General features: G+C 36.8%; 1 protein-coding gene across 1 annotated transcript; it reads right to left on the bottom strand.

The window, feature by feature from the left end:
- Window positions 1-304: 304 nt before the first annotated feature.
- On the bottom strand, window positions 305-16636 carry LOC128228833 (arrestin domain-containing protein 3-like). The gene is made up of 6 exons (XM_052940343.1): window positions 16361-16636; window positions 3341-3478; window positions 2135-2358; window positions 1154-1336; window positions 806-988; window positions 305-654 (listed from the first exon to the last, which is right to left on the bottom strand). The coding sequence occupies exons 1-6, from the start codon at window positions 16473-16475 to the stop codon at window positions 523-525; spliced, it is 975 nt and encodes a 324-aa protein (XP_052796303.1). The 5' UTR covers window positions 16476-16636; the 3' UTR covers window positions 305-522.
- Window positions 16637-17581: the final 945 nt, after the last annotated feature.

The raw sequence follows: 17581 nt of genomic DNA, 5'->3' as shown, positions 1-17581 counted from the left end.
TCCACAGTTTACAGACTGTGAAATTTGAGAGATATTACCAGGGAGAACATTCAGTTCCATAAACTTGTTATGTGAATATGTAGCTGTGGATGTTATGTAATTCTATGTTGTTGTTGTTAATGATTATGATGATGATGATGTTGTTGTTGTTGTTGTGGTTGTTGTTGTTGTTGTTTGTCATTATCATTGTTGTATAAAAATCAATGAAAACACAGAGTTATCAGTCGTTCATGTAGGTGGTCTGCTTACTCAAGGAAACATACTTAATTTGCTGTTTTGACAATTTACAAATTGTTACTGCTAGCACGTTTAATGTCATTTTATTTTTTTTCAAAACATAAACATAATGCATACAAACACACTATGTAACAACTTCAATACCAAAAGTTTTCCTATAGAACAGACGGACTAAAATAGCTGCGTCGTGTACGCTGTGCTGACGGCATGACTTTGTCTTAGTATAGTTCTTGAAAAGCACCAGCATAAGGCGGTGGAATGTCCGATCGAAGCGGTAGATCTTGTTCAAAGTGATGGCGGCGCTGATGGAAGTGCAAAACCGTGTTGTTGAGCGATGTTGCGCAGAGGGACAGAACCAATCACTATCTCTATGGGAACATTCAAATCAACCCCTATTCCGAAAGGGACGACTCGGATCTAAACGAAAACAACGACGGAAATATGATTAAGAAGACTTTAAATAACTGCGAATTATTAAAATGCTGAATATTTGTTTTAATTAATTTGAGGTTAAGGTTTCATGGTCTATAAGCGGGCAAAGTTCACAACGGACGATTTTCTGGCTTACATTGACGTAATATCTTATGTCGATGATCCCGCACCCCCTCAGGAATGATTGCGGCACCGCTGGGATATGGAGCCGTTCCCCAACGAAGGTGTCCGTTCCGCCTCCCTCGATCTTGCCGTGACGTAATTTGCACAGAACGGTTTTAGCGGTTCGCGTTGCTGAACTCGCGTGATATGTAACCGACTGAAACGGAAGACAGAGAAACACGTAAATCAAGCGCATCAACATCGTGTACGAGGGTATGATGTGTAGTTTTGCACTTAATAAAATCTCTTCAGTTATATCAGTTGTAAATAAAACTAGCTAGGCCCGCTTGAATGTCAATCCTGAATCAAAACGTTTGCTGACCTTTATTAAAGAACCCTTTGAACATGTCATAGTGCGGTTGCTTTGGTTGTTGATTTCCGCCCAGAACTGGACCTCCTCCCCGGCCACGTAGCCCTGCCGCTCCAGCCGTACATGCGCGGAGATTGGGTCCGAGGCGCAGCAAAGGCAACACAAAACCTTCTGATCAGTCTTCTCAGCCCGACTCTGAAAAACACAAAATCCGACTTCAACAATTATACATTTGTAGGTACTCGTCCACGTTTAATGACTTTTTAAGACATCGAAAAAATATGATATGAAATGTGAACAGAATGCTTGTACCAATGGAAAATGAGTTTAAGTGTTAACACTTATTCAGACATATGAGAATTTGTTCCGTTTTCTTAAGCGTTAGCGACGCGATATTTGAAATTGACAAACGCCTGACAAAAATGATCAAATGTGTTTCTGTGAGTGTTTTTTTTTTCTTGTTGGTAAATGATAAAAATGTGTGAAATACCTCAAAATGAACAAAGATTAAAAATGTATTGCCAACGTAATATTTGAGTCCCAACTATATTGCAGTTGATCAGTAATCCTTCTTGTTTAAGATGCAATATACAGAATAAACCATACATTATTTTAAATATTTCTGTCATTCTGCATATGAAAAACACATAACACTGCATTGTAAGCTTAATATATCCAAAAAACAAAATAAAAATATCTTTAACAACACAGGTACAATCCGCATGGTTATGCCACACCTTTATGATCACACATCCCACCCCCCCTACCCCCATCCTTTTATCAATTAAAATAAAGGCAAAAGTGTGAGGTCAAGGAATAACTATAGGCATATCTATAAATTATCTTATTAATCTTATCCAAAAAGGGAACTGTAATTTACAGGTAGGTAAGGTTGGGGTAAGGCATAACCATGTGTCCAGTTATGCCCGGAGTTTGTTTGTCTGCCATAGTTCGATATACGTAAAAATTACGAATATAAATCACAAACCTAACCTCGAGATAGGGCAAAGTGTTTAGGTCCAGTATGTCCATGACGGTGATCTTGTGATGTGCGTGCATATCGAACGCCCAAGGGCGGTCGACGTTAGCATTGAACATGTACCGGACCTGGCCAGTCTGGTCTTCGTACGAGGATGGCACGTTGAAGGGGATGGTGGTCGTGAAAGGGAACGTGTACACGTTAGGGGCCATCACACTTACCTCCTCGCCCGTTTCCTCTGTGGGAGTAAATAAGCTAGGGTGTTAACTGCAGCTCCAAATTTCTCGATATATCTTAAGCGTAGTAGGTCTAAGTAATATATTATATAAAACTTAATAGGCAATCGTGATTATGTTCAAGGGCCTTCCAGATTTCAAAAGTGGCTGGGGAAAGCCAAATATTAGAATATTTAAAAAGTTCATGTTGTATTTATCTTTGGTGAACAAACCTTTTCACGAGTAAGACATACATCCTTTGTGTTTCGTGTTTCTGGGTAAGAAGGAGTTGACCAAAACGTAAGAATATTTTATCGGGGGGGGGGGGGGGGGGGTCGAAAAAGTATGTTTACAATATAAACCTACTTTTGTATCAAAATTCCCCAATCAACAATGTCTTGTGGTTTCTTGGTGATGTGTTTTCAAATAAGAAAGATCTTTAAACAAAAATGAAAAAAATAGTGCATTAAATTAATTCCCTGTTTTCAACAATTCAAATAACTGCAACCACCACAAAGCCACGATACATGTTGAGAATTCTGACACACAAAAAAAAACATATTCATTTCGAATAAAGATATAAATTACGAATAGTCCAAATGCTTTTTGATTGAATATCTGATAAAATCTTCTTTCGTAAAAATACTCAACTCCTAAACACACCAACACATATTGCAACGGAGGTAGGTGTTATGCGTGCTAAATATTGAACCTCAAAACGATTCATTTTATGTTATGGTCCTTCAAACAATATTTTTGATTGTGGAAGGCCTGTCAAATAATTTCGTTTTCATGGTTTAAAATGAGGATTTGATATGAATTACACCAAATCAGTGTACATTATCACGTTATAAGGGTTTAAAGTTGATAAAGTTCAGTCTCAAATATTTTAGACGGGTTCACCTTTACAAAGTTTAGATGTGTTTCCTATATTAAGATACTTATTAGTTTAATAACCGTCGGAAGAAACGGTTATTTTAACTTCTTCCTCTGTCATAAAACTACCTTTTCCATAGAGCGGGAATCGCTGTTCAAAGTAGTCCTCATGGCTACAGTGAGTGACACTCCGTTGTTGGTTATCATGGGTGGTATACGTCTCTGTCCAGCAAACATCCGCGAATCCATTAAACAGAAGCTCGATTTCTGCAAGGTGAACCATTTCATGTAAAATGTAAGACGATATCTCGGGTGAAATTATCCATTAAAGGATGCTTTTTAGGATTAAAAAATGCATTGCCTTTCCTAATCCATTAAATAGACGCCATGTCTGTTACGAATTCTGGAACAGGCTGATTTGTAACCTGCGAGGAAAACTAAAAATGTCTATATGTTTTAACCGTGGCTAATTATTTCCTTGTGTAAGTTTTGACATATAATTTAACATCTGTTTGGTGTTGCTGTTTGTTTTGCCCCCTTTGAAAACATGGGCATTCATTAATATTTGCAAAATTCGGAAGGTCGCTCGGGTGGTCTGTCTGTCGGTTTGTCGGTGTCAAGTCTTTCGCAGAATGACTCGAAAACAGTTTCACTTAAGACATAAAACTTCTGTCAATTGTATATGCTTTGATCAGTAAATGACCTCTTTTGTTTTGACGTCAAAGTTATGAGTTATGAAAAGAATGTTCGCGCAATAATTCAAGAAAGGATTGAAATGCGACCATCAAACTGTTTTGTTAGGTTGTTCGGATCGCGAATCATCGCATATTAATATACATGTTAATTGAAAATTGTGGTGATTGATTTTTTCCCGCGTTATACTGACGTAATTTGAAAGTCTGTTTCCGGTTACGGTCGGGACGTTCTATTTACAGAATGGGTGAGAAAGAATTACTCTAGTGTTTTTTTATGAAATGAAGTATATTTTAGGAATTTTTGAATGAAATAAGTACTATTGATGTAAATATAGGTAATGAATTGCGGGATTGGTGTCATTATCGGGTATATGAACGCAGTTGGGTTGGTTAAAGTACGCGTGGAGTCCTTGGACTCACACACACTTTAACCAGCATAACTGCGTTCATACCCCGAAAATTGCATCAATCCCGCAATTCATTCCTTAAATAATCCCTTTTGGAAAGGTACACATTTAACGTATTTAAAAATCGTTATGGTTACTGTCTAAAGCATGGCTTTCAATATCCAGGTTTAAGCCAAGAATGCCCACGGTCTAGAAAACATCGGGTGATTTTTGATATGTCGTGAACACATTCGTAGGTCAAATTTTTAGATCTTACTAATATTTCAACATAAACCCTTTATTTTGTTATTTCATCTCTGCGCGTGTGTTCCATCAGTATTTCGATTATGTTTAGTTCAGATAAATGATGAGTGAATATTAATGAATATTCAAAATACATATGGTATTTCAATTAATTGAAAATTGAAACGGATTCCCAAATGGTAAGTTTAGGTTATTGTTTATTTGGACCTACAGCTGAAATAACTGAAGCAATACGAATACATCTAGGTTTGTTTTCTCATTTCAACAATAACAAAAGGACAGTTTAAGTATTATTCCCTTTACTTAATACGATCCGTAACCAAAGTTTTAAACGTGCTGAAAGTCTGGGGAATGCTAAAATGGGTATCGGGAGTGATTTTGATGACGCAGAGAATTGAAGAGTTGATTGCGAGAATTAAGCCAATACTGAACATGACTTATGTGTTAGAACTGTTGATGTTGTTATGTACAATAAGTGTTGTTTTTAAAGAAAATTTGTGTGATAGTGTATTATATCGTTACGAAAGCTGTTGAAAAGACGATTGGTCTGTGAATTCTGCAAACAATTAGTGATATACACCAATTATCTGTCAATGCATGTTGCATTTAGTAAGCTTTGAATGATGCATGATATGAAAGCAATAACAATATATGGAAGAAGCTGCTGTAATATGCATTGACTTACAAATAATCTGTACATCATCCATTCGTACAGACTTGCAACCATGACATCCAACTTTATGCTCTCCTCCATCTGCATAGCATCTAGACAACCACTATACTATTCACTCTCTGAGCACGTTTGGTGGTTTGATGCCTGGAGAACAGCCTTGAATATGCAAACATGAAGGTATCGACACTGGCAACATCGCTTACCAAACATGTCAATTTCAACAGCATTGATAGCGATTTATCGCATATTTACACCTTACTTTAATATTGCTTAACAATGGCCTGGACTCAAATTGCATTAAAAGCACCAAAAGGTGAAGTTCTACACATCTTTGCATACATCGCATGTCATTTCAGTTAAATTTTCTCCATATTTGGACATTCTGGCTTGTATGACTCGATTTAAACAGGAAAACAAAAGTTGTAAAAGTCAGGAAATGGCATAGTTTAATAAACAAGACAGGATAAATACATTTCATAGTGATTATTTGACAGAAATAGTGATTATTTGACAGAAGTAGTGATTATTTGACAGAAATACTGATATTTTTTTTCCAAAAACGACACTTTAAAACAAAGCTGTCTGGTACCACGCCCGTACCGGCATGTTTTGTGAAAAACACTTTCGATTAGCCCTACATACATTAATACACCCAAAGCTACCCTAATCTGATAGTAAGTGTCTGATAGTTTCACTGTCTGTCATCATATTACCTGTGCGTCTGTAATTTAAAGGCGTTTTTCAGCTAAACCTGAACTCAAATGGCATTTTAAGAATCAAATGGTGCAGTTCTACACCCGTTTCAAGTTCTCGCAGTCACTTGAGCATGACAAAGATGGTACCATGATAGAAGTTGATCAGAAGGTGTAATACCTTGTAGCCAGTTAACGCTTACAAAATAACAAAGTCCTCTTGATCAGCAATTTAATTAAGTTTTCGAACACATTAATATTGCAAATGCATTTATAAATACATATATTCGGTATGATTTACAATTTATGATACAACCATAGCAAAGTTAGAAATATGTTTAGGAGGCAAATTACTTAGTCCCCAGGTATTTCATCTTTGATCAATGTGCTTTAAAGATTGCAAAGAGCAGAAATCACCCGCATTTCCTTGATCATTTTTGTTACAAATGTTCTGTTTACTTGCTTTATCCGATAATCATTCTCAACAGGCAATAAATATCTGGTCATATGATACCGAGACTTGTCATCTGATAATATCGGGTACCACCCTACTTTCGGTTTGAGTTTACCTTTGTGTTGCAATTTAAACATATCTTTACTGATGACGATGCCTTGTTTTATATTTGTAAAGGGTCATGCAATGAAGGTACCTGTAAAGTTTCATTGAATTTGGACTTGTAGTTTCAGATTGTTTTAAAGCAAAACAGTAAGTTGTCCATATTGTTGTTGTTGTTGTTGATATCTCAATGCCTTGTTGTATTTTTGTAGAGGATCATTAAATGAAGCTTTCTGTAAAGTTTCAGTGAATTTGGACTGGTAGTTTCAGAGATGTTTTTAAAGCAAAACAAGAAGTTGCCATCTTGTTGTTGTTGTTGATCAATCGTGACCAATTGTTGTAGCTTAGAAGAGGGTCACCCAAGGAAGCTTCCTGTAAAGTTTCATTGAATTTGGAGTGGTAGTTTCAGAGGAGATGTTTGTTTAAAACAAAACAGGAAGTCAGCCATTTTGTTGTTGTTGGTGCTGTTGTTGCTGTTGTTGTTGTTGATCAATCGTAATCCCTTGTTGTAAGTTTGTAAAGGGTCATCCAAGGAAGCTTCCTGTAAAGTTTTATTGAATTTGGAGTAGTGGTTTCAGAGGAGGTGCTTTTTAAAGCAAAACAGGAAGTCAGCCATTTTGTTGTTGTTGTTGTTGTTGTTATTCAATCGTGACCCTTGTTGTATTTTTGTAGAGGGACACCCAAGAAAGCTTCCTGTGAAGTTTCATTGAATTTGGCCAGGCAGTTTCAGAGGAGATGTTTTTAAGCAATTGTTGACGGACGGACTGATTGACGGACGGACGACGGACCAAGACCGATCTCAACAGCTAACCTTGAGGGGAGCAGGACTTTTCAAGCCCAAGACTTTTCAACCCCTTCTGAAAACGAAGACTTTTCAACCCTTAGACTTTTCAACCCCTATTTCAAAGACTTTTCAACCCCTACCTGTTTGGACTTTTCAACCCCTAAATCAAAGACTTTTCAACCCCTAGTTGAATTATTTTAATAGCCATATTGAAGACTTTTCAACCCCTTAATCAAAGACTTTTCAACCCCTACTCTGCATTATTTGATTTTTAAAAGAAAGTAATTGCATTGAAGGTGTCATTTTAATAATATTTTATTGTAGTGTAATAAGTTAAAATTAATTTTATTTCCTGGATTGGGTTATGAAACTCAGGAAACCATACACATAGTTTATCATAATGTAATACGTTAAATTGTATTTCCTGGGTTGGGTTATGTAATTCTTAGAACCATACACATAATTATGTTAAAGTAAAGTAAGATTTTGATGCTTGGTTGCCCCGAAAAAGTGTTGTATTATTAAGTGTTTTACACATTTGAACGAATTAACATATATAATGGACGAAGTTATGACCATACTTTTGTTCTTTAAGTAACAAAATTTAATAGTTGCAAAAGAAAATAAACACATGTAGAACACCGATAAAAACTTCCATTTAACAATTATCAAACTATCATTGCTTTCAAAAAAGGTTAGGGTGCTATTTCAGTACAGTTCGATTTTTGTTGTTCATAATACAATCAATTATGTATTATCTAACTATTCTGAGAATTGAGGGTAGGGCAATAAGTTAAAATGAAGCTTTTTTGTTTGGTTTTGAAATCCGGAAATCATACACAATATTTATCAAGCTGCTCATAGTTTGGAATGATGGCCATCAGGGTATACCATCTTTAATTAACTGTCACTTTCAAGTCACTATAACCTAAATTAAAGGTGTTATGAAGCCCCTTAATCCCTTAGGAATTTATGACCATGTCACACGTCTTCCTTATTAAAGGGTGTGTAATCTTTATTCCATTCTTTAATTGCATAAAACAAATGACAAAGGGGTTGAAAAGTCTTGGGGTTGAAAAGCCTGACAGCCACCTTGAGCAATTCGTGCTCCGGTGAGCTAAAAACACAGTTTCCTATCTATAATTGAGGAACGCCTAGGCCTAGAGACCTTGAACTTGGTAGAGGTCCTTCATACATGACCAGCGCTCTAACTATTTTGACGCCAGTTTGGCTTAGACCTTGAGCTGAAAATCCGATTTATTTCAATAACTGAAGAATGCTTGTATTCATGTACCTCAAATTAGGTATGCTACTAAACTGCATCTGCTTCCTTTTGGTCATGTTTCAACAACATTCGCGACGTCTTCGGTGCTTTGCATCAAACTTTGTCTTGTATATACCTTTCATGGAATTTCGTTTGAGGCCCCTAGGCTCAAGGTTAAGGTCAGAGTGACAAAAAATAGAAGAATAAATATAATTTTATGCCGACATAAAATGTTTTATGGATCTGCGGGTTGAACTGAATTACCCCTTGCTAAATGTGCGGGTTTAACCGGTTACATCTAAAGCGTGGCTTATCAGCGTTCCACGCCACGACCAGTGGTCACGTGGTGGGTGCTTGGCTTATCAGCGTTCCAAGCCGTGACCAGTGGTCACGTGGTGGGTGTCAGCCTACGGCTAGCCTCCCGCGTCAGTCATCCTAAAAAAATCTTCTGAGACACGTGCTTGCATATTTTGAGCAAAATATTTTGCATAATTTTACAGATATATTGTGTGCGAAGGTACATACTTTACGCATTATTAATAGGAATTGCTTCGTCCTATTTCTGGATTAAAAATATAGTGGTGGCAACCTTTCGATGCCTTTTAACGGGTACAGGGTGATACAGGAATCCAGTGGATTTCACGTGAAATCCGCTCAAAACGTGAAATCCACTCAGAACTCATTTATTTTAATTAATAATTATTTTTTATTGTATACATATTGGAAAGTGCCTCATAAAGGGTTTATATTTCAAATTTTATTGAAATTGGTCAAAAAATGAAGAAGTAAGAGCAATTTTTCGATTTTTTTTCGAAAATAGATCGGAAATCGAGGAGAAATCCAGATTTCGAGAAGTGAAATCCACTCATAACTCATTTATTTTAATTAATAGTTTTTCTTTTTTGTATACATATTGGAAAGTGCCTCATAAAGGGTTTATATTTCAAATTTAATTGCAATTGGTCAAAAAATGAAGAAGTAATAGCAATTTTTCGAAAATAGATCGGAAATCGAGTTGAAATCCAGTTTTCAAGAAGTGAAATCCACTTATAACTCACTTATTTTAATTAATAATTATTTTTTATTGTAATAATATTGGAAAGTGCCTTATAAAGGGTTTATATTTCAAATTTTATTGAAATATGTCAAGAAATGAAGAAGTTAGAACAATTTTTCGGAAATTGAAGTGAAATCCACATTTTGACAAGTAAAATCCACTTTTTGAGACGTGAAATCCACTCATAACTCAGTTAGTTTTAACAAATTATTTTTTTGTTAAACAAATAATTGAAAGGGCTTCATCATGGGTTTATATTTAAAATTTTATCCAAATTGATCCAAAAATAAGAAAGTTGTAGACCTATTTTGAAAAAAGATTGGAAATCGAAGTGAACTCAACATTTTGACATGTGAAATCCACTTTTTGAGACGTGAAATCCACTCATAACTCAGTTATTTTTAACGAAATATTATTTTTTTTGTTAAACACATAATTGAAAAGGCTTCATAATGGGTTTATATTTCAAATTTTATCCGAATTGATCAAAAAATAAGAAAGTTGTAGACCTATTTTGAAAAAAGATCGGAAATCGAAGTGAAATCAACATTTTGACAAGTGAAATCCACTTTTGGGGACGTGAACTCCACTCATAACTCATAACTCACGAGTCTGCCATATTAAACAAATTGTCAAAAGACTCGTTGACGGCCAATTAGGTGGACTATGTGCAAATCGTTACCCAGTTGACATTGATTGGTTCAATGATCGAGTGGATGCTTTGAACATACAACTTCACATCAATCTGCATTCCCGTTTTCCTGGTCGTGCATATCTATGGCGATTCAAGATATTTTGGTCGGCAGAGGCGAAGGCAATACACTTCAGTCCAGATGGTTGCCACCTTTCCAGAGACGGGTAGTTCAAACTTTTGTCAAATCTTCGGGCAGCCAGAGTTGCAGCCTTCCATACCACAGTCAAGTGATACGCAAGTTACGTTTTTATGTTTCAATAACTAGCTTGGTACATTACGCAAAAGTTTGGAATAGCTTTGCACTTCCTTAATTTATGAAGAATATTCAACTTCGTCAATGATATTCCATTACGATAAGCTTTATGCTTGATATTTCAGTTTGATTAGTTGAAAATACATCTTTACAGTTTTATTAATTGTATAATATTGTTTGTTACTACAGTGTGGCATGATTTCACTGTTTTCAGTGGGGTATGCAAATGTTCTTGTCTATGTGGTGCACAAGGTGTCCACAGGTGGCTTTGGAATGTGACCACGGTGTGGTCATAATTTTTTGCAGTCTTCACATTTTAGACCTTGTGCGGTGCACAATGCGACCACGGTGTGGCGCGGGTCAACCTTATTTAGTGCGGTGCACATTGCGACCACGGTGTGGCGCGGGTCAACCTTATTTAGTGCGGTGCACATTTTTGACCTTGTGCGGTGCACATTGCGACCACAGTGTGGCGCGGGTCAACTTTTTATTTAGTGCATTGTGCACATTTTTTAGCCTTGTGCGGTGCACATTGCGACCACGGTGTGGCGCGAGTCAGCTTTTTTTTTATTTTGTGCGTGCGACCACGATGTGGCGCGGGTCAACTTTTTATTTAGTGCATTGTGCACATTTTTTGGCCTTGTGCGAGCACATTGCGACCACGGTGTGGCGCGGGTCAACTTCTTTATTTTGTGCGGTGCACATTTTTTGACCTTGTGCGGTGCACATTGCGACCACGGTGTGGCGCGGGTCAACTTTTTATTAAGTACATTGTGCACATCTTTTGACTTTGTGCGGTGCACATTGCGACCACGGTGTGGCGCGGACCAACTTTTTTGTTTTGTGCGGTGCACATTTTTTACCTTGTGCGGTGCACATTGCGACCACGGTGTGGCGCGGGTCAACTTTTTTATTAAGTGCATTGTGCACATCTTTTGACTTTGTGCGGTGCACATTGCTACCACGTTGTGGCGCGGGTCAACTTTTTATTTAGTGCATTGTGCACATCTTTTGACTTTGTGCGGTGCACATTGCGACCACGTTGTGGCGCGGGTCAACTTTTTATTTAGTGCATTTTGCACATCTTTTGACTTTGTGCGGTGCATATTGCGACCACGTTGTGGCGCGGGTCAACCTTGTTTGGTGCAGCATGACACTTTTTCTGCGGCGTCAAAAACGTAAGGCTGCCACGGTATCTAGTTGTCCTTGCTGCCCCGACACAGACACTAACAAAGAAGCACCAATTCCACTACATGGAACAAGTCGAGACAACTCTCGTCATGCCTTGACTGCAGGTTGAAATAAGAAGGTGGCAACTGAGAGGCGGACTGGACGGCCTAGAAGTAAGAAAACGGCCAGCGCCACAGCTTTTCCGGATACCTCTCCAAACGTGTCAAAACGTACTAGGCTTTTGCAGTCACATTACAATTCGAATTGTGAGGCGGAGGCAGAAGCCCCGGTTCTGGCAAATCCGTCTGTATCTTCTTTATCGATGAACAATCATCACTTCATATCATTATATCATGAAGATTCCGAAAGTGAAGCTGAGATAGTCATCCCAGCCCCTCCGAACCCTTACAGTTCACGTCTGAGAAGATCAACCATCCACACAATGTATATCCCTCCTGGAGGTGTTCAGACTGTTCATATTCCAGGAAGCGACACTTCAGACTCAGATAAGTCTGTGGAAGACACAGACTACCCTTCTCGCCAACACTCGGAGTTAATAGGTAATGGCACACCAATTCAATATTCTGAGCCTATTAGCTCCCCAATCCTATCGCAAATAAAGAAGTCGGTCCTAAAAGCTATCTGGGCATATACATTGTAAATATATCGACATAGCTTCGCTTCTGCCGGCATCAATCAATCAACACCAATAAATATTCAAATAATCTATGTATATATTTTTATGCATTTCTTTATGTTGTGTATTTCTAGTGCAATCAACTCATTTCTTAATTGTTTGTGTATTGTTTTATACGTCATTTCATTGAACATATACATGTTAAGGCATTTGTTCTAGTATATTGTGGTTTTATTGTTACACGGTTATTCATTATTGGGCGGTTATTTGGACGCCCAATGTGCTAGTCGTGAATAATATGTTACGAGGATGTCAAACTCGTATTTATTATTTAGTTTTGACATTGAATAAATGTCCTTTTCACTGACTGTGGTTTATTATTCACGTCTCCCACTTAGTTGAACTTGTCATGGCCAGCCCCTCCTTATTCAGTAGCAATACATAAAACAGTTGAAACTGAATCTCACAACGAAGGCTGAAGTTCTTTTGTCAATCATTGAAAACCTGGTTTCGTCGCATTGCGGCGTTTCTTGTTTGCTTTTTAATATAACTATGTTATTGCTTTTGATTGGCATATATTTCATCATTAGTGTATTCATTTCTAAGACAAAACGGCGTAAAGTCGAGTGCGCTGCTCTACGACATCTCTTGTTTCTCTGCTTTATTACTGACATGTACATTACATGACATGGGCCTAGAAAACTGGAGTGATTATGTGATCACTGCCTTAAAATTAAGATAACATATCTGTACCCAAATAGATATATCACACATAGCATTTCAGAGAGCGTCCATAAATTGATTGAAATATAAAAACGTTCTGCAACGTTGCCTTACACACATTTTTCTTAATCATTGTACATTTGAAATATTTAGAGATTTTTTTCTACAACCGTAGTAGCGGTGAGAAGTTAGTGGCCTAGCGGCCTAAAGTTAGCGGCCTAGCGGCCTAGAGGCGTGAAGTTGCCGACCTAGCGGCCTAGCGGCCTAATTATTTTTTCTATTTCCAAGCAATTGTTAATGCGTTTTTTTTCAAAACAATGACAAATCAAAGTTTTTTATTCATACAGATACATAGCCGCCTTAAATTGTTTTCTATTCAGAACATTTTTATTTACCTTTTATTCTAAATCAAATTTAAATTACCTGTTTTATGCACAAATTATCACTCTGAAGCGTTTTTCAACTTTTTTTCAAAAAAGTCGATCAAGCACTTCAGCAACCTAGCGGCGTGAAATTAGCGGCCTGGCGGCCTAGCGGCCTAGCGGCCTAAATTGAATCCTATTTCAAAGCATGTATACATGTATTTTCTTCTAAAACAATGACATATTAACTGTTTTTATGCACACATTTACACATTGAAGCGATTATCAACATTTTTTTTTTCAAAAACGTTGATAAAGCAGTCCGCTAATTCTAAGCATCAAACATGCCTGTTCTTCTGAAACAATGATATATTTACTGTTTTATGCACAAATTATCACTCTGAAGCGTTTTTCATTTTTTTCTAAAAAAGTCGATCGAGCACTTCAGCGGCCTAGCGACTTGAAGTTAGCGGCCTAGCGGCCTTAAATGCTTTCCTATTTTTAAGCATGTATACATGCATTTTCTTCTAAAACAATGACATATTAACTGTTTAAATGCACAAATTAACACGTTGAAGCTGTTAGCGATAATCAACATAGTTTTTTCAAAAAAGTCGATTAAAAAGTCAGCTATTTCAAAGCATTAAACATGCCTGATCTTCTAAAACAATGATATATTTACTGTTTTTATGCACAAATTATCACTCTGAAGCGTTTTTCAACTTTTTTAAAAAAAAGTCGATCAAGCACTTCAGCGGCCTAGCGGCCTAGCGGTGTGAAGTTAACGGCCTAGCGGCTTAGCAGTCTAAAATGGTATCCTATTTCAAAGCATGTATACATGCTTTTTCTTCTAAAACAATGACATATTAAATCAATATTTTTTTTCAAAAACGTCGATAAAGCAGTCAGCTAATTCTAAGCATTAAACATGCCTGTTCTTCTAAAACAATGATATATTTACTGTTTTTATGCACAAAAAAAAGTCAATCGAGCACTTCAGCGGCCCAGCGGCCCAGCGGCCTAGCGGCGTGAAGTTAGCGGCCTGGCGGCCTAGCGGCCTTAAATGGTTTCCTATTTCAAAGCATGTATACATGCATTTTCTTCTAAAACAATGACATATTAACTGTTTTTATGCACACATTTACACATTGAAGCGATATGCGATTATCAACCGGTTTTTTTTAAAAAAACGTCGACAAAGCAGTCAGCTATTTCAAAGCATTAAACATGCCTGATCTTCCAAAACAATGATATATTTACTGTTTTTATGCACAAATTATCACTCTGAAGCGTATTTCAACTATTTTTCAAAAAGATCGATCGAGTACTTCAGCGGCCTAGCGGCGTGAAGTAAGCGGCCTAGCGGCCTGGCGGCCTAAAAGGGTATCCTATTTCAAAGCATGTATACATGCATTTTTTTCTAAAACAATGACATATTAACTGTGTTCATGCACAGACTATCACTCTGGGGAGATTATTAACATTTTTTTCAAAAAGTCGAACAAGCAGTTAGCTTTTTAAAGCATGTGAACATGCTTCTCCTTTTATTTTTTTTATATATTTTCTGTTTTATGCCCAACTTATCACTCTTAAGCAATTATAACCATTTTTTTCTCAAAAAAGTCGATCGAGCACTTCAGCGGCCTGGCGGCGTGAAGTTAGAGGCCTGGCGGTCTAGCGGCCTAAATTGAATCCTATTTCAAAGCATGTTTACATGCATTTTTTTAACAATGATATATTAACTGTTTTTATGCACACAGGAGAAAATGCATGTATACATGCTTTGAAATAGGATTCAATTTTAGGCCGCTAGGCCGCTAGGCCGCTAATTATTTCACGCCGCTAGGCCGCTAGGCCATGAAGTGCTTGATCGACATTTTTGAAAAAAAGTTAAAAAGAAAAACGCTTCAGAGTGATAATTTGTGCATAAAACAGTTGATTTAAAATTGTTTTAGAATAAAACGTATAGAAAAATGTTTTGAATAAAAAACAATTTAAGGACGCTATTTAACTGTATGAATAAAAAAAACTTTGATTTATCATTGTTTAAAAAAAACGCATTAACAATTGCTTGGAAATAGAGAAAAAAATTAGGCCGCTAGGCCGCCAACTTCACGCCGCTAGGTCGCCAGGCCGCTAGGCCACTAACTTCACGCTGCTAGGCCGTCAACTGCACGCCGCTAGGTCGCTAGGCCACTAACTTCTCGCCGCTAGGCCGTCAACTTCACGCCGCTAGGTCGCCAGGCCGCTAGGCCACTAACTTCACGCTGCTAGGCCGCTAACTTCACGTACATAACCGTAATACAAATTGCTGCTTTAGACATATTTAGTATATGCCTTTGTGTATTTAAACTATTTATTGTATTTATGAAGAACAAAACAAACGCTCATATCGAGTTACTGCAAAAGTTGAAACCTAGTGTATTTATTTGAGGCATTCAATCCTATCATTCCATTGAAGATCAATACAAAAGACTTATTATAACATTTTATTTACAATATTGTGCAGCATTTAATACTTCCTTGTACAGTGCTTTCTGGGTCTTTTTTGTCGATTAATTTCATATTCTGTAGAAACCTAGATTTCCCTATTGCATTCAAAGTCTCCTGTAGACATTCGTTTTGGAATGGAGTCCAATTTTTTAATATTTCAAACATTCAATGGCTATATATTTTATGTTTATAATGCTTTAAGTTATAATATGGAAGTAAGTTTTGTTTCATGTATTGTCCAAGGTCAAGGTGCTAAGTCACAGGCCGGGTCTAACGACATGGATTAAGGGAAAACGTATTACAAGCTTTGAATGAAAATAGGACATTTATTAATGTTACCATTGATTCATATAATTATTACCACGGGTTCATTCGTAGTTGTTTACGTAAGTTTAAAATATTTAGATAACAAAGTTATGCGATAATAGTAGAATGTGACCACTTACTTCTGACTTTAAGTTCTTCGCTAATTTCCAGCACGACCCGGCCAGATACCTGGTTTCCGGGAAAGTATTCTTGTTTAAGATCGTCAATTTGCACAGCTAGAGTTCTTATACCCATCTTGCTCTAACATTGGAAATTAAAAAGTATCCAAATCGTTAAACAATCAGAAATGTTCAAGGTATAAATTCACAAAAGTCTACTTGTAGCTCTATCCGGATGGCAAAATTCGATCAAAAAGAAAAAAAAAACTACATGTAAATGAAATGCAAATTACTCAAACTTTGAATACCGATAGATATGATCAGCACATGCAAACACGTTCAATAAACAAATCAATAATCAAACAATATAGCTAAACACGATCTCAAATTATTCTAGTCTATACATAATAAAAAATGTATTATCTGATCAAATGTTATTGAACATTTTAAAGCATGGCATATTAATAATTGCAAATAACCATCTTCCTGTAATGTGTTTAATTATATTTGAAATAATTTTCTGAAAAAAGAAATAAACGTTTGAGAGTCATTCATGATCAATTACTATTTGCTCTTCCAGCCGTTAAGGGCCTTCCATAGTGCAAAAGAGGGTGGGGAAGGCCAACAATAACAACGTTTCAAAAGTTCATGTCTTATTAAGTTTTGAGGAACACTTTTTTGGGGAGTAGAATTTGCACCCTTTGCGACATGTTTTGGGGTAATAAGGAGTTGACTTAAAATAAACGAAGAAGATTTTATCATATCTTGGATAATAGAGCAAATTGCATTGCAACTATATCTTTATGACATACTGCCCTAGACTACCTACTCAACAATGTTTTGAGAGTTTAAAGAATGTTTGTGCATCTCCTGCTTATTGTACTGTTGTCACGGTAGGGGCCAATTTCCTGTGTAATTGTTTATTGGCTCAGGGCCATTTAGGGTCCATTTCTATAATAAAACCTCCAAAACTGCACAGCAAGATACTCAGATCGGATATCTGATAAGACGGCACCAAGCAATAAGATCAATGCACAGAGGTTTTGTACTATACATAGTAAAAATACTTAGCTTTTTGATGGCATGAAATATTATTTCGTAAAATTTGCTCATAGAAAAATGTGTTCAATATATGCACATGCCACCAGGGACAAAATGCATGCCAAAGCCGATAACTAGGACATAAATATTTGTCGAGTTATGCCACTTTTTCGGTTTAAAAAAAGATGACAAGCATTGGCA

Source organism: Mya arenaria, chromosome 3 (assembly GCF_026914265.1).
Source record: "Mya arenaria isolate MELC-2E11 chromosome 3, ASM2691426v1".
NCBI lineage: Eukaryota > Metazoa > Mollusca > Bivalvia > Myida > Myidae > Mya > Mya arenaria.
This window is presented reverse-complemented; position numbering and strand designations above follow the sequence as displayed.